We start from the raw sequence: 27822 nt of genomic DNA, 5'->3' as shown, positions 1-27822 counted from the left end.
ACAGACGCCCCTATTCTTCCCACATCACCAGTCCTCCCAGTTAACACCACCTCGACCCAGTGACCAGTCAGCTGGAAGAGCTTAAATATAGATAACTGGAATATAAAAGCCAACTGCCCAAAGAACCCCAACTGAGTTGCAAGTCATTACAACCACCTCCCCATTGCCAGGAAAAGGCTTTTGCATGTCTAGCTATGTAGCTTTGGATCTAGCCAGAGCTGTGAGGATTTTCCCAAAGCTGCATAGCCGATCTAAACTCCCACCTTCCTAATGCTGACACCCCCCACCCCATAGAAATTACAGAATACTTATGGGAAGGGTGGGGGAGAAGGGGAGGTAAAAAAAGCTCTGGATGGTTGCTTTTAGTGGACTCAGATACACAACCATGTTAAACCTAACTGCGGGCTAGCTTTTACACAAGTTCTACTAAAGCCCTGATACTTTTAGGCAGTCCATTACGTAGGTGCCGCAGGGCCATAGAACTGCAGAAAACTCCAGATAGTTTTTTTTACTGTTCTCTAGTAGCCACCTTGGCTGACTGAAGAAACCACGATCAGTTTGTGGGAAGTGGGGTATCAAACATCCCAATCCTCAGATGAAAGATTCAGTCATGGCTGGATGTGAGGGACAGTAAATTAACCTTAATGAGGACAGACTGAAGCCTCTAAGGGGCAGCTTGTCATCTTCCCATGGTTTGGAAAGCACTCTACCACAACAGAGCGCAAGCACAACATACTAATCGCCACAGGAGAAATGGACTAATTTCTTCAGTCTAACTAATTACCCTGGCACAGGCGCAATCATGGCACCTTACATAGGAGCAACCTCTGTCCCCAAAGAGCTCACAAGCCTAAGACAAGACCATGCAAAGGATGTTGAGTACACAAGGAGTGCTCAGCAAATACGGATTATGCAGGCTGTACTGCGCACCTCACCCTGGTTGCACTACTTGTTTGTATAAGCAAATCAGTTGAGGACAGAGTTGGTCTATAACGGGAGGTTAATTAGATTGGCAACCAAACACAAAAACCATTCAGACACCTCAGTTACCTAGGAAGGCTGTTAACTAGCAGCTAACCAATGATACAACAAAAGTCCCTCCCCTAAATACAGTTCTCTTTTCTCTCTACCCCAGTTGGAGAAACAACAAAAGACCTGTCTTGTTCTGAGCAAATGACAAGAGGCAAGTGTACTTCTACTGATAAGAGGCATTCCAGCACAAGGAGGGCCCACAAAAGTGGCTCGCACTTGGACTCATTGGTGCCAGCAGAATACACAAGAGGGAACTGAGGAGTGCAGAAAATTCAACTGACTGTTGAATGCTAAGGCAGGACCTGATGTTGGACCACCACAATTCTGTTACATATACAGAATGAGACTGCACCAGGTTCGTGGGATTAGTAGTCGAGGAGACAAAGAAGTTTTCCTCTTGAGATCCAGCAGAATGTTTGGGATTTACCACCTCTCTGCAGTCACTGGAAAGGAATCGTGTTAGATATGGTAACTGTATCCCCTCTCAAGAGTTTGGTAATGTCCAGGAGCCTCGGTCAACCCTTCTGAGATCGGATGGGGTTTCTATAAGGGTTGCTAGACTTCTGAGGCAGGATGTGGTGAGATCCTATACCTCTATCACTACACTCAAGTCAGAAGAACAGCCATGTCAACCAAGATGATAAACCTGTTTCCCTGGATGTTCTCTGACCTTGAGTCCTTTTCTCATAGTTGAAGCATGCAGCCAGATGGCTTGAGAGACAGAGGTCCATGCCCGACCCAAAAAACAGAGGGAAATGGCCAAGGTCTCTGTGGTCCTGTCTACACTTGCTGCTGAGCAAGCATGCTGCGTCAGTGTATGAACAGACTCAGGCTAGCAGGGCTTGAGTAAACAAGTAAAAGAAGCTAGTGGTTGGAAATGCGGGTTTCCGAATCCACACCGACCACCTCCGAGCCAGGGGGTCAGGTAGGAAGAGAGCCTGAGTTGCTGCCTGAGCTGGAATGTCCACACTGCTTATTTTTAAAGCATGCAGCTCTTAGCTTGACAGTGTATGAGCCTGTCACCTCAGCCAGCATCTCCAGGGCAGAACTTATGCCCTTCTGTGGGTTCTTGTGAAGGTACAGGGAATTCATCAGACCAGCTATTGATTTCACAGAGCCTCACTCACTAGAATTTGCAGCTTCTGGCAGGGGACTATAATTTAAAAAAGAAGCAGAAACCCTGTGTAGTCACAACTCCAAAGCAGCATTCCGTTTTGGTAAGTTCTGCAGCTGGAAAATGAGAGGCTGACCTTGTCACCCTCGCAAAAGGCTGCTGAAGATGATGGGTCAAGCGGACCCTTTGGGGATCAATGGGATGAACCCCCTGACCCAACAGATATATAAAACTCGCATACGGCCCATCCTGTGCCACAAGCAACTGCCTTCTGCATATGAAATAAGCGCAGGGCCGTACGTTAGGGTAGCAGGAGCAGGCAACTGCCTGGGCGCTACATGACCACAGCGCTCCCTGCAAAGTTACCGTTGCTCAGCGGCCTCTGGCCGCAGGCCTCAGGTATTGGATACCTCAAGGTGCCCTGCGGGCCGCGGCGCTTGGCTTCCCCCTGGGCCCTCGCGACAGTCAATATCCACCATCGCTCGGCCCTAGCTTCGAGGGGCCCACCTGACAATCCTGGCTCCGCAGCCTCCACCACTGGTTATAATACCGCACGCACTCCAGTGTGCTCAGCAATCCCCAGAGACATACAGAGGGCGCGGACCTCGCGAGCGAGGACACATGTGATCGCAACTCTGCCTGCAGCCATCATATCCAGATAAGCGCCCACCCATCCGCCCCAGCCATTGTCGGAACCTAGCAGGCGCACGGGCTCCGGCCATCCTGGTGGGAACCCCACATGTGGGGGGGCACGGCCCGGCGCGCTGGCGCTCGCTCTCGGCATAAGGCTGCAGGCAAGGTGACACGATCACATGTGCCCTGTGGGGTAAGGGCTAACCAGCTCTGTATGTCTCTGGGGATTGCTGAACAACACTGGAAAGGGTGCTGCTGTATATAAACCAGTGGTGGTGGGGGCTGGGAGCAGAGTTCAGGTGGCCCTCGAAGCAAGGGCCAGCATTTAAGACTCACAGGCCACGGCGAAAAGCAAACGCCCCAGCCAGGGCCTAGTCCACTACTGAGGCGGAGGCCAAAGGCTGAGCAACGTTAACTTGGGGAGCGGCTGTGGATGGGGCCTCCAGGCAGTGCCCTGCTTGCTACCACCCTAAGTCGGCTGGCTTTTATATGAGAAAGGCAGTTTTGTGCACAGGCTGAGGCCGTGGAGTTTTGTACTATCAGTTGGGGTCCAGGGGTTCATACTCAAGGATCCCCCAAAGGGCTTGACCTCTTCAGCAGCCTTTGGGGTGACCATGGGGTGCGGGGGGGGGGAGGGTAGCCTCTCATTGTTACAGCTGCATGACGTAACGGAATGCGTTTGGAGTTGGCGACCGACAAGGGTTTCTGCTTCTTTTTAAAAAAGTCCCTTCGAAGCTCTAGTGAGTTGAGGCTCTTGAATAATACGGTCGGTGAATTCCCGTACTTCACAGACCCACAGATCAGGGTGTCGCATCGGAAGTGCGGCTGGGTAACCAGGCCATACCTGTCAGCTAAGCTGGCATGCTAAAAATAGCGCATGTGGGACATTCCAGCAGCAGAACTGTCAGGCTCTCAAGCCTACCTGACCCCCTGGCTCGGAGGTGGTCGTTGGATTCGGAACCCGCATTGTCCCACCACTTTTCTTACAACGTGTTCTCAAGCCCCTGCTAGCACTGAGTCCTGTCTACCTGGGCAGCATGCTTGCACCCAGCAGCAGTGTAGAATAAACCCACAGAGACCTTGGCCATTTCACTCTGTTTGTTGTTGCAGGACTCTGTCTCTCAGCACTCTGGCTGCATGTCACTATGAAAAGGACTCAAGGTCAGAGAACATCCAGGGAACAGGCTTTATCATCTTGTTTACCATGGCTGTATTTCGACTTGAGGTAGTGATGAGTATAAGGATCTCACCACATCCTTGCCTCAGAAGTCGCAACCTTATAGAAACCCAGTCCGATCTCAGAAGGGTTTGACCGGGCCCTAGGATTACAAATCTCTGAGAGGGATACAGTTACCATATCTACACCAGCAAGCCTTTCCAGTGCTGCAGAGAAGGTGGTAATCCCAACATGTCGCTGATCTGCAGAGGAAACACTTCTGTCTCCTCACTACGACAATTCCACGAACGGTGCATCTCATTTCTGTAGAGTTAACAAGAATTGTGGTGGTCAAACATCAGGTCGCTGCTTAAGATCAAAGCAGTGGATTTTCTGCTACTCCCTCAGTCCCTAGGGGATTCATGCTGGCACCAATGATTCCAAGTGCGCCACGTTGTGGCCCTTCCATTAGTGCTGATGCCTCTTTATGTAAGTAGAGTAAACCACTTGCCTCTTGGTGCACTGCTCAGAACGCAGACAGGTGCTTGTTTGTGGCTTCCAACTGGAGTACCGGAGAAGAGAACTGTACTGTAGGGGAGGGGACTCTTTTGGTTGGTTTTGGTTAGCTGCTAGTTAACAGCCTTCCTAGGTAATCTGGGTGCTGAATGGTTTCTTGGTGTTTTTGGTTGCCAATCTAATACCTACCAGTTTTAATCAGACTAAACTCTATGTCCAAACATGGATATTGCTTATCAATACATAGTATGCAACCCAGGAGGTCGCAGTAACAGCTGCATATATCAGTATTGCTGAGTCATCTATGTGTACATCAACATCCGTTGAACTGGGCGTCTTGTCTTAGGCGTGAGCCTTTGGGGCAGGTGTCCTTGTAAGGTGCCATGCATTGCGCTGGTGCCTAGGAGTAATAGTTAGACTGAGATAGTCGCTCTCTCTGTGGATAGTAATTGTGGCTGGCTCTGTGGGGTAGCTGCGTTCCAAACCATGGAAGATACATAAGCCCTGCCCCTTAAGATACAGTACTGTCCATTAGTTAATTTTATTGTCCTCTCATCCCACATGAGATCTGTCACTGAGGATGATTTGATACTCCCCACTGCCACAAAATACGTCGTTGGTTCTTCAGTCAGCCAGAGGTGGCTGCTAGAGAACAGTAAAAAACTACTTGATTTCTCTCAGTTCTAGGCCCTGCTGCACCATACAGATGGACTTGCCTAAAAGCTGGATCAGAGCTAGTAAGAAGCTGTTTAAAATGCACAAGTAGGTTTAACGAGGTTAGCGCTGGGTCACTAAAAAGCAACCATCCAAGAGGCATCGCTGTTTCTTTTTTTTACTCTGGTCCCTATCCCTCCCCCCGGCCAAATAAAATTCTGTAGGGCTTTGGGGGGGGGGGAGCATTAGGAAGCGGGATTATGTACGTCAAGGCTAAGCAGGACGATGCGGAAGAGATAAATGAGCTCATTGGCTAGATGTGCTACAATTAGCTGCAGCGCTAAAAGATTTGCGGCATAGGGAGGGGAGTAAATGAGATGATCGTCCACTCAGAGGGGGTTCTTTGGCAGTGATTTGAATACGTCAGGTAACTATTATATTTATAAATGCATTCCAGCTGTACTGGTCCTGGGTCGAGTGGTTACGGAGCTGGTGAGGTGGAAGAATAGGGGTCTGTGGCTCCTTGGGTTGTGAGGTGGGGTCCTTGGTGCTCTCGGTTGTAGGTTATGTCGGTGTGCCCCTGGATCTGAGAGAGACCAGACATCACTACAGGCCTCTCAAGTTCTGTTCAAATAGTAAGCTAAATAACTAGGCGGTTTAGGGTTTCATTGGTTTTACTCTATCTCATGTGGATTGGCTGGTTAACTTTATATGTGTTGTTGCATGGATACTAGTTTGATTTTGTATTGGTATCGAGGAAGGGTTTCTTCCTTTGGCTGTGAGCTTATGGACCCGTATATTTAATTTGAAAGTTAGAGAGAGAACTCGTTATTTTCTTTCTTTATAAAAGATTTCTTTTTAGAAGAAACCTCTGATTGATTTTTTCTTGTTTTCCTTTTATTTCGCGAGATCCCTGGATAAAATCCACCAGGACTGGAGGGGAGAGGTAGAATCTCTCTCTGTTTTCCACTTGAATGTTTCGCCTCTTTGTGGGGGAGGAGGGACATGCTCTTATTGTGATTAAAGAGTTTTTGGATTCATAGTCTCTAAGCGATATGCACAGGGAGAGTTTGAGGAGGAATGGTTTATTCTCCTTGTTTAGAACCCAAGGGATCTTTGGGTTCTTGGGGTCCCCAGGGAGGTTGGGAGATCAGAGTGCTCCAAAACACTAATCGGTGTGGCAGGCTATCAGATGTCTAGCTGGTAATTACTGCTAGTAGGAACATGCCAGTACCAGACTTTTGACGCTCAAGCGTTCAATGGGAATTCATACTTATTACATCCACCCTGATTTATACAAGGAAAGTCAACTCTTCCCTCACTAGTGCCACTACCTAGACTTCCGCTACTTCCTGGTCCCTAGAATCATTGTGGCTAAAACACCATGAAACCAACACAGAGTAACGCAGCAGGGCGTGTAAGAAAATCAGGTTCCCCGCCCCCTTTCTCTCTCCCCTCCCAGATCTTCCTGCCTGGGGAACAGCATCTTAGGAAGCGATGCCCAATTCAAGCTTAATGAATCTAAACAAGGGATCCTCCCCTTCCCCCCTCCTTCCCCAGAGAGCAGAGAGAGCAGAACACAGAAGCAGTTTCCCACCCACACAATCCCTCGGTGAGTCAACTAGAAACAAATCAACAGTTAAAAGCACACTTTTAAATAAAAAGAAAGAAAAAACATAACAATTGTCTCTGTAATCAAGCACTAAAATTATCAGGTCTATTAGCTTATAAACACAAGCGATAAACAGCCCTTATCAAAACAAAATACAATTAAAACAGTCCAGCCAACCCACCTCCACCCACCGCCAACTACCATCGACACAACTACACGAAAAGCCATCATTGTCCCTTGGGACCTGCTACTACAAATTCGGAACCAGAACGCCATCACCCCCAAGCTGGCAGACATGTGATCTACCCTCAGAGCCCTAGAGCAGCACACCCAGACATCAGAAAAGGACCCACACCCAAAGCTTCTCCTTTGGCTTGAAAGTCATCTTTTCCCTGATTGGCTCCTCGGTCAGGTGTCGCCTCTGTTAACCTCCAGGGCAGAGCATCTAACCCTTAGCCACTGCTTATCGACAGGAGGTGCTACAGGTTGGAGACCTAAGCAACGGGAGGATACGCTTATGTGGTTGAGCACTTGGTCTGTAAACCAGCGGTTGGAGGTTCAATCCGTGACGGGCCATTAGGGATCTGGGGCACAAAACCTGTCTTCGGGGAGGTCCCACTCTGCAGCCAGCGGCGGTGACTAGAGCCCTCTGAGGTCCCCTTCCATACGGACATTCTTGTTATTCCAGTCTCTTCACCTGTTGCTTAGACTGTCGTCAGGAATTAACTTTTTCAGTCTCATCCAAAAAGATTTAAGTCTGGGTTTGAGATCTGTTGCAGTCTGTCAGCCCCTCCTGTAATGCTGTTTGGAATTCATAAGGGTGTACATCTGAGAGGGCTGAGGCCTAGATTCTTCTTGATCGTTGCACAACAGCACAGTCACCATCGGCACACCATCGGGCACTACAGCTGCCCAAAATGGACCGACCATTGGCATCTGAAAGCGTACTCATGAGTCCGTGAAGGACACTAGGGCTGAACAGTTACCTTCTGTGGCAAAGATCCTGAGATAAACTGTCCCTGCTCTGCTTTCGCCAAATCCACACGGGCAGCTTGCCGAAATGCTTCCTGTATTCTGGCCCCAGCACCTAGCAGGCACTCTCTCACTGGACCTCTATGCCTATCACGCTCGTCCTAGACCTTCAGGCCTCTGACACGGCAGCCTGCAGACTTCAGTAGCGAAGAGTAAGTCAGCTCGGCCCCGCTACACGCATCCTGCCACCAATTAACAACCTCTTCTTGCAGACAACCCTCCCTACTCTCAAACTGAAAGACTGCTGTGAGGAGCGATACAGTGACTTTGAAGGCTGAAGCATCTCGACGCCTGTGACGCGAGACACGTACGGAGGGGCTCTGCACACAGACCTATTCCTGTTACGGGGTTTGTGCACCCAATTACGCTCCCGTAAGCCCAGTTTTACACCACCTTGGGCGGTGAGAACAGTCTGTGGATGGTCGCAGAGAGCGCCTCGGGGTGGCTCATCCAACGGAAATGAGAGAGTTCGAGAACTGGACCACGGCCTTACCTTCCAGCAGCTGAGTGAACGTGGTCAGGAGGCCAACCGGTGGCGGAGGGGACACTGTGAAAGCAGGATCCCGTCGAGGACCTGTCCTTACTCCTACTCAAACTAGCCCACGCTGGTGTGTTTTTAGATTGTACGTGCCACCACTGGCCTGGAAAGCCTCGAAACGACACGCTTCCATCTTCGAGGGATCGACGGATTCGAGGAGTCTTTCATTCGAGGAGAGGAGCAGGGACCTAGAACAATTTATCTCAACCAAGCTAAGTCTTCATCGTCCTGGGCTTGCCTGTACCTCTCTATGCTGTTACATTGCCCTAGCGACAGGAGACGGAGAGCGCGCAAGCCTCGCCAATGTCAGCCTTCTGGAGTCTTGCTTCCCATGCCGCCACCTCACCCACCTGGAGTCTCGCCAGCTCACGCCACCATCATTCTGACTGGAAGTAAGCTCCTGGAGGAAGCCTTTGTAAACGAACGTGCAACACAGCGTTCCTTCTCTGTCGGGGCTCAGCTGCAATGCTCTGCACGCACTTGTCCCTGAGAGAGCGCATTGTTAGCGATACTTTGCCGCCCACGTCAGTGTGGCACTGAAGCGTGGTAAAATCTGCGCTGCCATCCCCTCGCCCGCTGCCACGCCGCGTCACCCCGTGAGCTCTTGCAGACCTCGACCGCCACTCGCCTGTGTCAGCACAATCTCTGCCGCCAACCTAGAGCTGATGTCTCGGGAGGCGGGAGAGGAAAACAAGTCCCGTTCTTTTAGCACTCCTCTGTCCTTGCATGAGCTGATCAGGTGCATTTGTCTGTGATAGAACGTTATCTGCGTGCCTTCCCGCCCAGAATGAGAGACGAATTGCCCATCACCGCATGGCGCTGAGGCTCAGGTGTTTGCTTTATTCTTAAGATGGGCTCCAGCTGATGCCGTGTGTGCAACAAATCTGCTTCTCCCTTCCGCTGCGCAAAGCGCTGGACACCCGCTGGCACAGAAGAGCGCTGCTTACCACATTTCCTGCAAGAGGAAACCTATAGATCAGGAATCTATGTCCAGCGGAAAGTCCGCCAGTAGGCAGATCGCTGACTTGTCCTTCCTCCATTCCCAACCCTCCTGCAGAAATGAATTATGTTTACACTGAAATCTCCTTTTCCGAACAGCTGTTCAATCTCGAACTTCCGTTGTCCAGTATGTTCTTTTTGTATCTGGCAGCAGTGTTGCATTCCAATGAGCTTCGATACTCTCTCAAAGGGGAAGATTTAAGCTCAGAATTTGCTTTGTGCGACCCGGCAGGAGTAAGTGTGAGGGTGGGGCATGAACTGTTTCAGGGCGTTATTACCATGTGACTGGGCTACCCTTCCCTGTGAAATAGGAGCATAAGATGTCTTTCCAGCCTTGTCCTTCACCCCCTGTCATGCAGCCTCAAGCATGTACAGAACACAGAGAAGAACATGATTGTTCATATAGGGCACGGAACTGCAGCAAGTTTAGGATGTGAGTTAGGGTTTAAGACACAAAAACTGAGCAAAGCAGGGCAGGTAGGATGTCCAGTCCTTCCTGTATCCCATGATAAAGTCTCCTTACCATCCTGCAGGAAACTTTCATCCGTGCTGTCGGCAGGTGCTGAGACACAAGATTCCACTCTGACCTGCTCCAGACTTCCTGCAGTTACAGGCCGCCAGCAAGCATGCTTTATGCCTCTCCTCTTGAAGCATGCTGCGTCAGCCTTTGGGGATGTTGCGCTGTGTGAGTTCTAGGTGCTCTGAGAGTGCAGCCTGTGGTGGGTGAAGGTGGGTGGAGTTGGCCGGGGCGGCCCAGGCAGCAGAGCAGGACAGCTGATGAGTTAGAAAATACCACAGCTTGCTCTTAACTGATGCTGCAAGGATGTCATATAGAGTTGCACTGGCCTGTGTTCTCCAAAGCACTAGCTCCATCCCTGTACCGGAGGAAGGTCCTGTCCTCACGAGAAGAGCGAATAGGAAGGGGAGGATAGGGCAACTTTCACCCCAGACTGCATAGGGCCGAGTTGGCTGGCTATTTAGTTTCCCATGCAAAAAGAAATGGTTCCAGTCCCTACGTCTGTGAAGGCAGAATTGTGATCAGGCATTGCACGGGAAGTATGCCTTAGAATGGCAGCACAAGCTATTCTCGCCAAATCCCAGCCCTGTCCTTTTTACTCCCTCCTGTCCCACTGGGCTTTGCGCCAGGTATCTTTTGTAATAGGGAAGAAAAGACATGGAACTACTACTCAAGTAGTCTAATTTAAAAACACTTTACTTTGGGAGAGGTGCAAGTGGCTGGGAACTGCGGAGCACCACAAATACACTTTCCCTTGGAATAACTGTAAAGTGAAGTGAGCATTTTGCTTAGGGGTTCCCGCATAATCAGCCCAGATACATTTGCTTGTAGTGTACTAAGAACTTAGCAGAAGAGGTAAACTCGGGAAGTGTGGCTATGTCAAGAACAGTGAGTGTCTTGGTCTAGAGGGAGGCAGCTCCTAACTTGAGTTTGTTCTGTCGTGACCTGACCTCTCTTTCGTCTCACAAAGACATGGATGACTAGGCCCCCACTTGTATCCCAAAAGATTCCGCAAACTTACACACAGGCCATCCACTGTTCTTTCTTGTTTGTGGAGTTTTTCCAGTGAGGAACTTCAGTGTCTCGGTGAATGGGTAAAATGTGAAAAAACCCAAATAACAGTAAATCAACTGCGCAGCCAGAGAGAGTGCCCCTGGATGACACAAAGAGGAGTGGCTGATGTAAAATGTGCATGAATATATATCTGCACTCGATTCAAGCCAGCTTGAAAGGGGGATCTTGCCTTGTAAACACAAGGCGAGGTTGCAGAAGGCCAATTGTGGCGTCGCTAGGTTCTGCTCTTTCTGATTCCGAACTCGGCAAAGGAAGCACTCGCACTGGCCAGGTTACTCTGCTTTTTGGATGAAGGGGCATCGTAGTCCCCTTGCGAACATTTTTATGTTTGTGTGAAAGCAATCTGCTGCCTTTTGATCTATCTTAGTCACTTTTAAAAAACCCTTGCATCAGAAGTGCTTGAGTATTGGAAGCTGTTTCTGCGGTGTATATCTTGAGTGGCTTTAATTCACAAACTGTTCATTCTGCTGCTGAGAATGAAGTCCAAGTTCTGTTCATATATTAAACACTGGAGCCAATGTGTCTTGCATGTTGGACCTTGAAAACATGAGGGTTCTTTACGTGATACTTGTGAAATGGAAACTCATAGCAGGAGGGTGGAAGCGGCAATCGGTAGTCCGGCACCTGGGTGGGTGTAGTCCCCAGTGGTCTAGCCAGGCACCCTAGATAACCTCATGCAGCACCACTGGTACTTCAGCTGGTGAAACAGCTGTTAGCTGAACTGACAGTACATTATTGCAGTTCGCTAAGGAATGGTTTGGAAACTAGAACGCCTTCACATGATTTTGTCCATCACAATGAATTGAGCACAAGTCTTTGCCAGTAAAAGCTCTTGTATTAATCTGAGTCATCCTATTTACTTCAGTTGATTACTACGGTGTGTATTGTGCTTGTATTGGGTCAATGCTGTGTCTAGGTTGAGTGCAGGCTGAGCAGACATGTGTAACTACTAAGATCACAAAGATAGAATAGTTCCATAGTTCTGCCTCAGTCTTCTGGCAGGATGACATTTCTAATAGCATATCCAGAAATGTGGTGCTCTGCGAATTGGATATATTCTGGCCTTGCAGGGCAGACAAGGACGGTTTCCTAGTGCTAGACCAAATGTTCAAAAATCATGGTTTTTTTAGGCTTGACTCATAAGGTTCTTCCTTTTGATTTTAGGTGCGTTGGCTCATATATCATGGGGGGGTTTCCTCTGCATATCGTGAGACAGACCTCAATTTTCTTTACTGAAACGAGTTGGCACAGTTGTGATTGTTCAACTGTAAGGTTTAAGGATAGACAATTCAGACATTCTATTTGGGTAGGATCAGAGAATGAAAATGCTACATAACTGAAGTGGAACAGCGGGTTTAAAATCCCTGTGTCATCACTGGCAACTGAAGGTGCAATTAACTTGCAGATTAATTTCAAGAGAAAGAAAAAGCAAAGTAAAGCATAAATGGGGATAAACAGTGGCATTTTAAAATTTTCTCTTCTAATGTAACCTTATACAAACTTGAAGGGAGGTGTACAAAATTGATTACTGAAGTAAAGTAGACGCCTAACTCAAAGCAGAAGCTATTGGTGTGCCGGTTCTTTGTCTGTGTCTGTGTGCTCCCTAGGACCCCTGAGGTGATCACACTGTCTCCAGCGCTCTCTAATCTTTGCTGTTTCCGCAATTGGTACAGACAGTACAAGACTAATTTATAGGCTTGGAGCGTTGTTTTCTCGTATTTGGGCAAGATGTGTAGTTTGCTGAATGTTCTAAATTGTATTTTTTTGGATAAGGCTGCTTATCCATTTTTATAAGCTAATAGAGACCCTAAATATTTCACCTTGATTACAGAAACAATTATCGTTCTTCTTTATTAAAATGTGTTGCCTTTTCGAGAGACTGTTGATTTTCCTTAGTTGACTCACCAGGGAATGTGGGTGGAAAACCTGGCTTCTAGTGTTTCTTCCTCTCTCCTTGGGAAGGAGGGAAGATGAGAGAATCCCTTTGTTTAGATTCATGAGCTAATCTGGCTCTCCTCCTAGGGTTTCCCAGGCAGGAAGAATCTGGGAGAAGAGAAAGGGCGGGGGAAACCTGATTTCTCTGTGCTTGGGTTTCGAGGTGTTTGAAGCACAGATGATCTTGCAGGGAACCCAGGGAGGGGAATCTAGAGTGGCCTAGTGAGGGGGGAGAAGAGTTACAGTCCTTTATTGAAGAGCCAGGTGGTTGAATAGGGATAAGTATCAGATCAATCTAACTTAGCGTCCCAAAATCTGGGTACCCTGCCGAGGAATTCCTTAGCATAATTACCAGCTTAAGATCTAATGCACTAGCCACCACGCCAAAAAATATACGTCGTCTGTTGGGGCACTGCTGAATCTCCCCACACCTTCCCGGACCCAAGAACCCAATCCCTGGGTTCTAACACAAGGTAATAAAAAACATTCCCCTCCAAGACTTTCCCTCCCCTGGCCTATCCTTAGATCGTACTACTGATCCCAACTCTTTAGATCACCAATACCAGACAAGCCAATGTCCCTTCCCTCCCCCACAAAGCGCGAACCAATCAGGAAACACGAGACGAGACTTCTACCTCTCCCCCCTCCAGTCCTGGTCAACGTTTTACTACGCCGGGACTTGCGACTTAACAAGGCGCAAACCAAGAAAAATCAATCAGTTCCCTCAAAAAGAAACCTTTTTACATAAAAAGACAAGGAAAAAGACAAAGAGTATCTCTCTATTCACAGATGTAGACTACATGACAGGGCCTATAGCTCACAGCACAAAGGAAGAAACTCTCCTAGTACCAATACAAATCAAACATGTCCCAATCACACACATAATAAAACGTTACCAGTCCAGATCCACAATTGCCAAATCACGAGTAAAACAATTAAAAACCTAAACCGCGCTGTTTTTACTCCTTACTATTTGAACTAGAAACTTAGAGCAAGCCTTATGATCGTCTGTCTCTCTCAGATCCCAGGGGGCACACCGACAATTATAACCCTACAACCCGAGCAAGCAGCAACAACCATACCCAACCCTCCTCTCGGTGTTTTTGAGATTTGAAAGTATCTTGTTTCCTGATTGGTCCTCTGGTCAGGTGTTGTTTGTTAACCCTTTACAGGTGAAAGAGACATTAACCCTTAGCTATCTGTTTATGACAGGAGGGTTGCTACTGTTGTTTGGAGACCTTAAAGCAGAGGGAGGGATAGCTTAGTGGTTTGAGCATTGGTCTGCTAAACCCAGGGTTGTGAGTTCAATCCTTGAGGGGGCCATTTAGGGATCTGGGGCAAAAATCTGTTTGGGGATTGGTCCTACTCTGAGCAGGGGGTTGGACTAGATGACCTCCTGAGGTCCCTTCCAACCCTGACATTCTGTGATTCCAGTCTCTTCAGCCTGTTGCTTAGATGTAGTCAGGAATTAACCTTTTTCAGTCTATCCAAAAAGATTTTAAGGTCTGGGGTTGAGATCTGTTGCAGTGCATCTCCCTCTGTAATGCTGTTTGGAATTCATAAGGGTGAACATCTGAGAGGGCTGAGGCCTAGATTCTTCTTGATGTTGCAAACAGCACATGTGAAATGGAAGCATAGGCACTATCAGTGCCCCCAAAATGGAGACCATGCATCTGAAAGCGTAACTCATGGAGTGTGAAGGACACCTGGGTGAACAGTTCACACTTCTGTGCCCAGAAGAGTCTGGAAAATGCCTGCTTCTTTCTGAAAAACCACAGGGAGGCTTGCAAATGCTTTCCTGTATTGCAGCATTATATGCACTCTTTACTGACCTCTAATGCCTATAGTGTCTAGAGGTTTCAGGCCTCTGAATGCAGCTCTGCAGACTTCAGTAGGAAGCAGTAAAGTCAGCCTGGCTTCTACAGCAATCTGCAAATTAACAACCTCTCCTTCCTTGCAGACAAACCTCCCTATCTTCAAACTGAAAGAGTCTTGTGTGAGGAGGCGATACAGTGACTTTGAATGGCTGAAGAGTGAGCTGGAGCGAGACAGTAAGGTGAGGGCCTCTGCACACAGACCTATTCCTGTTACTGTTGTGCCAATCCTGCTCCTGTACAGCCCAGTTTTAACCACCTTGGGCTGTGAGAACAGTCTGTGCAGGTCTGCAGGAGAGGCTGCTGTGGGTGGCCATCCCAGGAAATGAGAGGAGCTTCGAGAACTGACAGCCTTACTCTCCCAGCAAGCTAGTGAACGGTGTAGGAGCACAGCCTGTGGGCCGGAGGGGATCACTGTGAAAGAGTGACCACGTGAGGGACCTGTCCATTCCTCCTACTCTACTAGCTCACGCTGGTGTGTTTTTAGATTGTAGTGCCACCACTGCCTGGAAAAGCCTTGAAACGACAGCTTCCATTTCGAGGAGATGAGGGGATCTTCGAGGAGTCTTTCATTGAGGAGAGGAGGCAGGGACTAGAACAATTTATTAACAAGTAAGCTTCATGTCCTGGGCTTGCCCTGTACTTCATATGCTGGTTAATTGCCCTAGGAACAGGGATGGGGATGAGGGCAGTCGCAATGTCAGTTCTGGAGTCTTGTTCCATTGCCGCCACCCACCCACCTGGAGTCTCGCACTTCAGCCACCATCATTCTGACTGGATAGTCAAGCTCTGAAGGAAGTCCTTTGTAAACTGATGTGCAACACAGCGTTCCCTTCTCCTGTCGGGGCTCAGTGCAATGCCTCTGCAGCACTGTTGTCCTGAGAGAGCGATTGTTTAGATACTTTTCCGCACTTCAGTGTGGCACTGAAGCGTGTAAAATCCTGGGCCTGCCATCTTGCTCTTGTGCCAGTCTGGTATCGTGAGGCTGCAGAGCTGACCATCACTGCTGTTGTCACGAGCAATTCTGTCCTCCTAGAGCTGATTGTCTGGGAGGGGGAGAGGAGTTATGCACCTGCCCCTCTGTCCTTAGCAGAGCTGATCAGGTGCATTTGTCCATGTGTATAGAATCTGTGTATGTGCTGCAGTGTCTCTCTTCCCCGCCCCGAATGAGAGTAGAATTGGCCCATCACTCTGCATGGCTCTGAGGCCCAGGTGTTTGCCTTTATTCTTAAGATGGGGCTCCAGCTGATGCGTGTGTGCTAACATCTGCTTCTCCCTGTTCCCCTGCAGAATCGCTGGACACCCGCTGGCACAGAACGAGCGCTGCTTACACATGTTCCTGCAAGAGGAAACTATAGACAGGAATTATGTCCCAGGGAAAGTCCGCCAGTAGGAGATCCTGATGCTCTGTCTTCCTCCATTCCACCAACCCTCCTGCAGAAATGACATTTATTTTTACACTAAATCTTCTTTCCCGAACCAGCTTTTCCTCTCTGAACCTTCCCGTTTGTCCAGTATTTTTCTTTTTTGTATCTGGCAGCAGTGTTGCATTCAGATGAGCTTCGATATCTCTCAAAGGGTGTGAAGATTTAAGCCATGAATCTGCTGTTGTGCACCCGGTGGCAGGAGTAAGTGTGAGGGTGGGGCATGAACTGTTTCAGGGCGTTATTACAATGTGACTGGGCTACCCCTTCCCTGTGAAAAGGAGCATAAGATGTCCTTCCAGCCTTGTCCTTCACCCCCCTGTCCATGCAGCCTCAAGCATTGTAAAGAACACCAGAGCAGAACAGTGATTGTCATATAGGGCAGTGACTGCAGCAAGTTTTAGGATGTTAGTAGGGTTTAACTAAAAACTGAGCAAGCAGGTGCCAGGTAGGATGTCCAGTCCCTTCCTTATCCCCATGATAAATCTCCTTCCATCCTGCATGAAACCTTCATCCTGTGCTGTCTGCAGGTGCTGAGACCAAGATTCCACTCTGACCCTGCTCCAGATCTCCTGCATTACAGGCCTGCTCAGCATAGCAGTGTTTATCCCTCTCCTCTTTAACATGCTGCTGGCAGCTTTGGGGATGTTTGCGCTGTTGGTGAGTTCTCTAGGTGCTCTGAGAGTGCAGCCTGGTGGTGGTGTGAAGGTGGGTGGAGTTGGGCCTGGGCTGCCCAGGCAGCAGAGCAGGGACAGCTGATGAGTTCAGAAAATACCACAGCTTGCTCTTAACTGGCATGCTGCAGAGGATGTCAATAGAGTTGCACTGGCCTTGTCTCTCCAAAGACTTGGCTCCCATCCCTGTACCTGGAGGGAAGGGTCCTGTCCTCACTGAGAAGAGAGAATGGGAGGGGAGGAGTAGGGCACTTTCACTCCCAGACTGCATAGTGCTGAGTGGCTGCTATTTAGTTCCCATGCAGAAGTGTTCCAGTCACCTACGTCTGGAGGCAGATTTGTGATCAGGAATCTGCACTGGAAGTATGCCTTTAGAATGGCAGCACAAGTATCCGCCATCCTCAGCCCTTCCTTTTTACTCCTCCCTTGTCCCCCATGGTGGCTTTGCAGGCCAGGTATGCTTTTGTATAGGGGAGAAAAGACATGGGAACTACTCAAGTAGCTACTCTTTAAAAACACTTTCCTTTGGTGAGAGGGTGCAATGGGCTGTGAACTGCTGATGCACCACAAATACACTTTCCCTTGGAATAACTGTAAAAGATGAAGTTGAGCATTTTGCTTAGGGGTTCCCCATAAGTCAGGCCCAAGATCACCATTTGCTTTGTAGTGTCACTAAGAACTTAGCAGAAGAGGTAAACTCTGGGGAGAGTGTGCTATGTCAAGAAGCAGTGAGTGTCTTGGTTCTAGAGGGAGGCAGCTCCTAACTTATGAGTTGTTTCTGTGCAGTGACCTGACCTCTTTCTGTCTTCACAAAGACATGGGATGACTAGGCCCCCCACTGTATCCACAAAGATTCCTGCCAAACTTACACACCAGGCCATCCACTGTTCTTCTTGTTTGTGGATTTTTCCAGTGAGGAACTTCAGTGTCTCGGGGTGGAATGGGTAAAGCTGGAAAAACCCAAATGAACAGTAAATCACTGAAGCAGCCCAGAGAGAGTTGCCCCTGGGAGTGACACAAATTGAGGAGTGGCTGATGTAAAATGTGCATGAAATATAATCCTGGCACTGGATTCAAAGCCAGCTTGAAAGGTGGATCTTTGCCTTGTAATACAAACAAGGCGAGGGTTCCAGAAGGCAATTGTGGCGTCGCTAGGTCTGCTCCTTTCCTCTCCGAACTCTGCAAAGAAGCACTCTGCACTGGCCAGTTACTCTGCTTTTTGGATTGAAGTGGCATATATTGTCCTGCCTTGCTAACTTTTTGTTGTTTGAAGCAATCTGCTGCCTTTTTGATCTATATTAGTCACTTTTTAAAAACCCTTCATGCAGAAGTGCTGAGTGATTGAAGGCTGTTTCTGCTGTGTATATATCTTGATGTGGGGCTTTAATTCACAAACTGTCTTCATTCTGCTGTCTGATAATGGAATGTCCAAGTTCTGTTCATATATTAAACCACTGTGAAGCCAATATGTCTGCATGTTGTGACCCTTGAAAAAATGAGGGCTTCTTTTACGTGATACTTGTGAAAATGGAAACTCATAGCAGTAGGTGGAGCTGCAATCGTAGTCCTGGCAGCCGGGTGGGTGTAGGTCCCCCAGTGGTCTAGCCAGTGCACCTTAGTCACAAGCTCCAGCAGCACCACTGTACTTCAGCTGGGTGAAGATCAGCTGTTATGCTGAACTGGACAGTACATTTTGCAGTTGCTGCTAAGGAATTGGTTGGAAACTAGAAGTCATCACATGAATCTTTTGTCCATAACAATGAATTGAGCACAAGTCTTTCAAGGTGAAAAGCTCTTGTATTAATCTGAGTCATCCTATTTACTAATCAGTTTGATACTGACGGTGTTGATTGTGCTTGTATTGGTCAATGGCTTGTCTAGGTTGCATGCAGGCTGAGGCAGACATAGCTGTACTTACTAGATCACAAAGAAGGAACCTAGGTTCCTATAGTTCTGCCTCAGCCTTCTGGCAGGATGACCATTTCTCAATAAGCATATCCAGAAATGTGGTGCTTCTGCGAATTGGATATATTCTGGCCTTTGCAGGCAGACAAGTGACTGGTTCTTCCTAGTGCTAGACCCAAATGTTCAAAAATCATGGCTTTTTTTTTTAGGCTTGACTCATAAGGTTCTTTCCTTTTTGATTTTAGGGTGCCGTTGGCTCATATATTCAAGGTTTCCTCTGCAATCGTGAGGACTAGAACCCTCAATTTTTCTTTACATGAAAGCTGAGTTGGCACATTGTGACTTGTTCCAACTGTAAGTTTGTAAGGATATGATCAATTCAGACATGTCCTATTTTGTGTAGGAATCAGAGAATAAAAATGCTTCCATAACTGAACAATGGAACAGCGGTTTAGAAATCCCTGTGTCATCACTGCAACTGAAGGTGAATCTACTTGCAAGGATTTTAATTTTCAAAGATGAGAAGAAAAGCAAAAAGTAAAGCATAAATGGGGATAAACCAGTTGCATTTTAAAATTTTCTCTTCTAATCTAACCTTACACTTGAGAGGGTACATTTGATTACCCCATGAGTAAGAGTAGACCCCTGAGGACTTACCAACATTGGAAACATGAGTGGGAGTTTAGAAAAGGGTGTATATACTAGCTTTGACCCAACTAGGACCTTTCACTAGCAGGGTGGCATTGTGATTCCCCTTGGCTGTAATGGCTCAGGTGGAAGTACACACTGAGGAAGCCTAGCAAACATTTTGTCCTGTCTGAGGGAAGGAAAGGACACACAATGCTCTTGCAGGGAAAAGGTGGAGGATAGGTGGGGAGGAATAGCTAGTTTTCTAGCACAGGTGAGCATAAATGGTGAAACTCTAATCTCTTAATAAACTAAATTACAACAGCTTTAAAAGTCAGCTTCCTTGGTCTCCTTTTCATCTAAAAGCACCTGTCAATAGCCTGAGACAAACAAAAGGACAGTGATTGAACTGGTAGTTAAGATTGCCCAAAACTGAAGACCATTTTCAGTTACAGCTTTGCCCAACTTTTCCATTCAACCTGGAATTTTCTATGCTAGGTGTCTGCCTCAGGGCAAATTTCTTTAGAAAGCTTCAGCAAAAATGATTCAACCATTTCTGAGAATGAGATGGGGGAAATACGTTGTTTTGCCCACTTTTTTTTTTAAACCTAACCATTTATCTATGAAGTGCTAGTGCCTCTGTGTTTTGTAGGATAGTCTTGAAATTTGGCAGAAGGGGTGTCGTGGTGTGAGGGATGTGCTTTGTGCTGGTCACGTGGAAGAACTACCCAAATTTGACCAAGTTATCAGGAGTCTGGTAGCACCTTAAAGACTAACATTTGGGCATAAGCTTTTGTGGGTAAAAAAACCATTTCGTCAGAGGCATGGAGTGAAAGTTAAAGATGCTGGCATTATATAATGACACACGAAGCGAAGGGAGTAACTCACAAGTGGAGGACCAATTCGATCAGGGTGGATGTAGTCCATTCCCAATAATAGATGAGGTGTCAATTCCAGGGAGGCAAAGCTGGCTGATTACAGAAGCAGCTTTCCCTCTCCTGGAATTGACACCACCTCATCTATAATTGGAAGTGGACTACATCCACCCTGATTGAATTGGCCCTGACAACACTGGTTCTTCACTTGTGAGTTACTCCCTTCACTTCATGTGTCATTATATAATGCCTGCATCTGTAACTTTCACTCCATGCCTCTGAAGAAGTGGGTTTTTTACCCACGAAAGCTTATGCCCAAATAAATCTGTTAGTCTGTATCCGCAAAAACAGCAAGGAGTCCGGTGGCACCTTAAAGACTAACACGGCTACCCTGAGACTTGTTATGAGTGTGTAAAGCCCTTTGTTTTTACCAAAATATTCCTGGATTTTACAAAAGCTACTCTAGTCTGTTGTTCACCCTCCTGTCCCTGGACCAGAAGGCATTCAACAGGATGGACCACCAGTAACTCCTGGGCATTCTGCAGGAGTTCAGCTTCAGACCCCAGTTTGTGGGTTCTCTCCAGGTGCTCTATGCTTCTACAGAGTGGTCAAGTTCAACTGGACCCTGACCAAGCCAGTCAGCTTTGGGTGCGAGGTGCGTCAGGGGTGTCCGCTGTTGGGCCAGCTGTATATTTTGGTGATCAAGCCCTTCCTCTGTCTCCTCTGCTGGAGTCTGATGGGGTTGGGGCTCCCTGAGCCAGAGTTGCAGCTGGTCCTGTCTGCATATGCCGACGACGTGCTCCTCGTGGTCCAGGACCCAGGTGCCCTGATGCGGGTGGAGGCCTGCCAGGCCCTCTATTCGGCGGCCTCCTCCACCCAGGTCATCTGGGTCAAGAGCTCTGGCCTGGTGGTCAGGGACAGGTGGAAGGTGAGCTCCCTACCACCCACGCTTCAAGCCATTCAGTGGAGTGTGTGTCCGCTGCTCTATCTCGACGCCTATCTTTCTGCCATGCATCCTTCTCTGCTGGAGAACTGGCAGCATTTGGAGGCCAGGGTGGGTGAGCGGCTACAGACATGGACAGGATTCCTCCAGTGCCTCTCCCTGTTAGGGAGGGCTGAACCAACTAGTCCTGTCCATGCTCTGGCACAAGCTCAACACCCTGAGACCCGGGGATCCTGGCCCAGCTCCAGAGGTTAGTTCTGGAGTGTTTTTGGTCACAACGGCACTGGTTATCTGTAGGGGTTCTGAGTCTTCCCCTACACGACGTAGGACAGGGCCTGGTTTACCATGTCTTTCACCACCAGGCCCTGCAGAGACTTTTGTGGTGCAGGTAGTTTAGTATGGAGCACATTGGCAGACGCCTTCCTCCACCACCTCCCAGGGCTCTGATATAACCAGCAGCTTTCTTACCTCCCTCCGCAGGGTCTTCCGTGAGATCTCTTCATCAGCACGGGCCTGTACCTGGGGTGGCTTACCCCCATCCTCAATACCTGTCCATTTTGCAGCGTGAGGGAAACCATGGTGATGCTTATCTAGAATGTGCCAGGTTGCAGCCCCTATTCTGGCTCCTCCAGAACCTCCTGTTGAGGTTCTGGCTGCACTTTTCCCCACTCATTTTCATATATGCACACTATGTCCGTACCCCCTCGTCAACCACCTCCTGGCACTGGCCAAAGTACCCATCTACAATACCATGAGGAGGTTGCTGGACAAAGGGGTGCTCTGTGACTGGGGGGCCTCTCTTTGTTCCTCCCTGGTCTCATCTCAAATGCCCCCAGGTGAGTTTCTCTGGGTGGCTTCCATTGGCTCCCTAGACAGCTTGGAGGAGCAGTGGGTGCTGTCCAGGGATCTCTGCTCTGTGTCCCCCTGGTTTTGAACCTGTGACCTCCACTCCTGGCCCTATTATTCCTTAATTGTCCCACATTTTTAGTTGAGTCCTGGGTCCAGTGGCTCCTCCCTTAAGGCTGGGGGAGGGGCCTTTAGATGAGGGCAGGTGATTTCAATAGGCTAAGCACTCACAGCTGCAATGGAAGTCAAGGGAATGTGAGCTCTGAACATATCAAGTGCCATTTAAATACTCCAAACCGGGTCCTCATCTCAGGCTAGGCAAGGAAAAGCAGCAGATGCTTTTGACCGGAATCTCTGCCTCAGTCCCTGCCGCACCCACCCTGTGGGGCACTGTGACTTTGGTCAGGTTTGCTCAGCTCCCTGCTACAGATGGGTGCACATGGGCCCTGCACACGCTGCTCTGGCCCCCTGAGCGCCTCGGACACCAGCTACCCATGCATGGCCAGGCCTGGCAGGTAGAATTGCCATTTCAGATTTTGGCAGCGGGGACGGAACTTTAACTGACATTCCAGGGGCAACTTAGGCACCTGAAAACTCTATAGAGTTTTTTTTGCGGATAACTTAGAAATTAGCTGATTAGGGCACTGTATCTAATTCCTATATTAGAAAAGAGAAATAAATAAATGTTAGACCCACTCAGCTCAAATACGAATGTTCTCACATCTTGTGTCAAGTCACTTAAGGAATACATGTTAGATTTAAAATTTTAATATATATTCTTACTAAATCTTGAATACAGCAACTGAAATACTGTTAGAGAAATCTAGATGACGTTCTATCACTTTTTTGCAGTTTACCAAGCCTGTAATAGATCATTTAGCTTTGGAAACATCCTACTAGGGCAAGGCCCCATGAGTTTATACTGCACTTGCCTGGGGTTGTAAAGGTGTTACCTCACTACAAATAAACTAGAAACTGACCTTACACAGGAGTGAAAGCAATACTTTCAAGTCACTTTCACAGTATTGCCAATCCCAAATGTTCAAAAATCATGAATCAGGCTCACCAAAAATCATGACATTGGCTTTAAACTCATGAGATTATGTAAAAATAATAGATTTGGTGTCCTGCTTTTTGAGCCTTTAGGATGCACTGGGGTCACATTCTGAAGCTTTCTCCACAGCCATGAGTGCTAGAAACTTCATTTTTCTTTAAGAATAAAGGCTGAAATCATCCTAGATCCACCTGATTCCAGGAGCTGGGGCTTTAAGAAAAACAGTAATCATCTTGAGTCATGATAAAAGCATGAGAGTTGGTAACACTCCTTTCACTTCTATTTAAAAGCTAGTTACTTTCCAGAAGACTGTTAAACATAGCACTACAGTGATTTAGTTGCAGTTCTCGCAGGAGAATATTTAAAAGCAAACACCAAGAAAATTCCACATTTAAAGTTGAGAAAAAAAATGAGGTATATCAGGGCAACTGCAGGCACAAAAGGAAAATAAACAGGCACAGGAGTTCTGGGCAGCTCTTCCTCTTAAAAGAACGTTGAAGGGTCAAATCTTCCAGTCCTTAATCCAGTAAAATTTCTATTGCCGCCACTCATAGATATTAACATGTGCTTTATAAGTACACACTTCATACTTAAATATCTGAGCCATCTTATCCAGGGCTACACATCTTATACACACTGGCTCTCAGGGACTGTATTGTCTGGCATATTCTGAACAGTGCTGAGCACACAGATGGTGCCCAGTGAACAATACACACAATGACAATAATCATCGACTTTATGAACTCTGTGGATGCAGTTTCTTTTCTTTGTTCTGGAATTGGCCTGGATACAGCTGAAACTCTTAAGAATTTGAGGCATAAACACATTTGATACTTATGATGCTTTCTGGTTCCTTCCTTTTCTCGAACTCAGAATTAAAATTACAACAAAATGGTCTTCAATTAAAATGTAAAATTGCACAGCAGCCATTGCTCTACAACCCAGCCTGGGGCAGAACCTGCCACCCCTTGGGAGTTAAGTGATCTCCTCTCACCTGACACTCATTCTCCAGCCTTCCTGACCTCTGTGCTGCTTTTCATACTGTCAGACATGACCTCCATCCTCCTGGGACCATTTGCTGGAATCTCAGAGAACTGGCTGCCTTCATTTTGCTCCCATCAGATGCCTCTATTTTGCAGCACGTAGCAGAGAGAAAGAGGCTGGTCCAGCGGAGAGGGAGCTAGCCCTAAGGGACCTACTCCCCTCCCCACCCGACTTCCTGTCTGAGCTCAGGCCAGTGCCTTACGGCATAGATGCCGACTTCCCCTCTGCCCAGTGAGTGCTCAACACTCTCCCCGCACTCCATCCAAAGTCCCCACCCTGCCTTTTCCCACCCCAGCTCTGCCACCTTCCGCTCTCTTCCCCCAAGTCTCCACTCCTGCCCGAATGTGCCACCTCCCTGCTCCTCCCCCTCTCTCCGAGGAAGTCCAAAGCACCACCAAACAGCTGTTAGGCGGTGGAGGGGTGGGACCTGCTGCTCAGATACTACCTTGATGAGGCCACATAAGTACCAGAAGTAGAGTGGGAACTTCTCTGTACCACTGCTATCCCTTCCCTGGGTTTTGCCCCTTCTTTTCACCTTCACCCCCAAATCTCCCACTTTTCTGAATGTAACGTTGGCTCAAAAGGCTTGGCTGTATTTTTTCTGAGTCCCTTGCATTCGCTGTAAAACAACTCCCTCCCCAGCCCCCGATTCCTGTTTTAGAGGCATTGCTAGAGATTATAAAGTATCGGACTTGCTGCCCCCAACCTGAGAGTGAGAAGTGTGTTTTTCTCTGACAATTGCTAGACTTTCAGAGCATTAGTTTAATCACCAGCTCTTTCTTATCTTTGTCACCTCGCCTGTTTGTAAAGAAAACACTGACTCCCTGCCCCAGGGCGACCAGATATCCTGATTTTGGGTCTTTTTCTTATACAGGTGTAACCCTTCTGCCCCTCTGAATTGGCAGCAACAAGGGCTGGGTTCAGTATCCAGGGGTTCTGTTTCAATAACACAATGCCAAACCAGCTCGAGCCCCCACCCAGTGACCTGGGAAAATCTTACACACACCCCTAGGTGCCTCAAAGAGGCAATGTTTCCCCTCTTGCAAGCAGAAAAAGTTTAATTACATGAGATAAACAACAAGCACTAAATTGGGAAAACACCTCAACTAGAGTTCCTTGACCAAACCGCGCGCAAAAACCCACCCCAGGAAATTGGAGCGTGCCTTTTTCCCTGGGCTCTTGAGTCCAGCAACCCCCAAATCACCCACAGTCCCAAAAGTCCCATAATCCAAAATTCTCTGTCCTGGGTCAGTGCAGCCCCAAAGTTCAAGAGTCTATCTGCAGAGGTCCCTCCCCCCAGCCTGGGTAGAAAGGGGCACCTTACGTGGTCCGAGGCCAACTGCCCTGTCTCTCCGTGGGTTCTGCTTCCGTCTTCTCCATGAACTGCTCTGCTTTACCAGCCACTGCACTCTGCTCCTCCAGCCATCCTCACAAACTGCTCCGCTCCACCAGCTGCTCTGCTCCACCAGCTGTCCCGTGAGCTGCTCCAGTTGTCCCTGCAAACTGCTCAGCTCCGCTCGCTCTGTGGGCCGCTCCACCTGTCCCACAGCTACTCCGCTCTGCCAGCCGGTCCATCAGCTGTCCCGTGATCCGCTCCAGCCGTCCACTCCGCCAGCTGCTCTGTTCCACAGTATAGCTTCAGGCTCCCCCACTAGTTAGCACAGTACTCAGTGCTCTCAGCTCAGTGATTTCAGCTCTTTTGTGATTTCAGCTCTTTTGTGATTTCAGCTCTTAGTAGGGGAGCCCCAGTGCTAGTGCACCATTAGCCCAAAGTGAGTTCAGCTCAGTAACCTGTGTACACAGGATTCTTAAGGAAAGAAATTCAATTCTGGACATCTCCACAGGGGAGAGGAGGAGAAAATGATGGTTTTTCTGGTTCCACAAAAGAATTTAACACCACCGCAACAAATTACCTACCCAGGGCCCCCTCTCAATTCCTGGGTTTTGGGAACCCAATGTCCCTTGTCTAGCCGTACCACCCAAACTGAGGTGAGCATTTATGTCACAAAGAAGTTCCACAGTTTGGGCAGTCTGGGAGTGGGTGGCGTGGCCTATGCAAATATTTTGAGATTCGCATTCCAAGACATTCTTTCACCCTTCCCATCTTCACCACCAGGAAGTCAGGTACAAGCTCATCGGACCGCTTACACATAGTTACCCAGGGCGCCCTAACCCTGGCCCAAAAACCAATTTCCAGGGGGGCCCTAACACCAGGTGGCCCAAAGACCCCATTTTCCCGGTCCCCAAAAACCAATTTCCAGAGGGACCCTAACACCAGGGGGCCCAATTTACCCCATTTTCCAGGGGCCCCAAAACCAATTTCCAGGGGCCTTTAACCCGTGGGGCCCAATTCCCAATTACCAGGGCCCCCCTAAACACCAGGGACCCAAAAACTCCGTATTTCCAGGGGCCCCAAAGAGCTCCATTCCAAGGGTCCCTAAAACCTGGGGGCCCAAAAAACCCCATTCCAAAGGCCCTAACCCTAGGGGGCCAAAACCCCCAATTTCTAGGGACGCGTTAAACCAAGGGGGCCGAAAGCCCCAGGAGGCCACAAACATCCCCATATAACAAAGCAACCAAACCCTGCGGCCCCACAAACGACCCCATTCAGGGACAACTTAACCCAGGGCCAAATCCGCATATCCAGGTTCCCAAACCCCTGGGGCCCCGGACCAATATCCATGGGCCCTAACCAAGGGGGGCCCAAAACCTAATTTCCAGGGCCCCTCACCGATAATAAGATCCCCTCAGAAGAGCCCCATCTCAGGGAGCGGCGATAATCACAGCACAGGACCAACTAAAATTTCGGATCCAATTAAACCCCGGGCACCCAATCTACACAACAGGGCTAACCCCTGGCCAAAACCATTTTCCAGGGGCCCTAAACTACGCCCAAACCCCCATTTCCAGGTGGGGCCCTAACACCAGGGGGCCCCAAACCCCTTTCCAGGGGCCTACACCTCCAGGGGCCAACAAATCCCCTATATTCCAGGGCCCAAAAACCCTGGACCCCCAAAACAAAAAAATCCAGGAGACACCAACCACCATTGGCCCCAAACCCCTTTCCGGGGCCCTCTAACCCTAGGAGCCAAAAAACAAACCCAATCCACGCCCTTAACCCTGGGGGCCCCCAAACCCCCCATTTCCAGGGGCCCCAAACCCCTGGACCCCAAGCCCAAAGTTAGTCCATGTTGCCAACAAAAAGGGGTCCCCCCAAAACAACCCTATCGGGTCGCCTAACACAGGGCCCCACCAAACCACGATTCACTTAACCTAACCCCAGGGCTCTGGAAAATCCAATCTCAGTGCCCCAAATACCTGATCCTAAAAAACCCCATATCCAGAGGACTCTAAACCCTGGCCATCCAAAACTACGCACGGATTTTCCAGACCCCTAACACCAGGGCAAATAAACCCATTCCAAAGCGGGAGCCCCTTAATCCTGGGGGCCCTCAAACCCCAATTTCCAGGGCCCCTAACACCAGGCGCCGCCACCAAACCAGGGCCCCTCCTTAGGCCCCAAACGGCCATTTCCCAGGTGTGTTCCCTAACCCTCTCGGGAACCCCCAACCCAACATATCCAGCCCCAACACAAGGGGGCTCAAATCCATTTTTCCAGGGCCCCAGGTAAAACCCGAGAGCCCACCAAATCCCATTTATCTAGGACGCCTAACCTACTGGCGGCCCCAAACCAAATCAGGGCCCTCCTAAAACACCAGGGCACCCGAAAATCCAATTTCCAGG

The 27822-nt window shown here is 48.6% G+C and overlaps 2 protein-coding genes across 3 annotated transcripts in view; both read left to right on the top strand.

Moving 5' to 3' along the window:
- Window positions 1-18250, top strand: part of SNX12 (sorting nexin 12) — a 26356-nt gene extending 8106 nt beyond the window's left edge. For both annotated transcript variants that reach the window (XM_075068919.1, XM_075068920.1), the window contains exons 2-4: window positions 14773-14868; window positions 15174-15298; window positions 15977-18250. In XM_075068919.1, the coding sequence (XP_074925020.1) occupies window positions 14773-14868; window positions 15174-15298; window positions 15977-16079 (324 nt within the window). In that variant the 3' untranslated portion in view covers window positions 16080-18250. The remainder of the gene's footprint in view (window positions 1-14772; window positions 14869-15173; window positions 15299-15976) is intronic.
- A 2677-nt stretch (window positions 18251-20927) lies between these two features.
- The window catches only part of LOC116822922 (uncharacterized), an 18852-nt gene continuing 11957 nt past the window's right edge, over window positions 20928-27822 (top strand). The window contains exon 1 of the mRNA XM_032777119.2: window positions 20928-21119. Coding sequence (XP_032633010.1) covers window positions 20928-21119 — 192 coding nt within the window. The remainder of the gene's footprint in view (window positions 21120-27822) is intronic.

This window comes from Chelonoidis abingdonii, chromosome 8, assembly GCF_003597395.2.
Source record: "Chelonoidis abingdonii isolate Lonesome George chromosome 8, CheloAbing_2.0, whole genome shotgun sequence".
NCBI classification, from domain to species: Eukaryota; Metazoa; Chordata; order Testudines; family Testudinidae; genus Chelonoidis; species Chelonoidis abingdonii.
The sequence above is the reverse complement of the archived record's forward strand: the minus strand, read 5'-3'. Positions and strand labels throughout refer to the sequence as shown.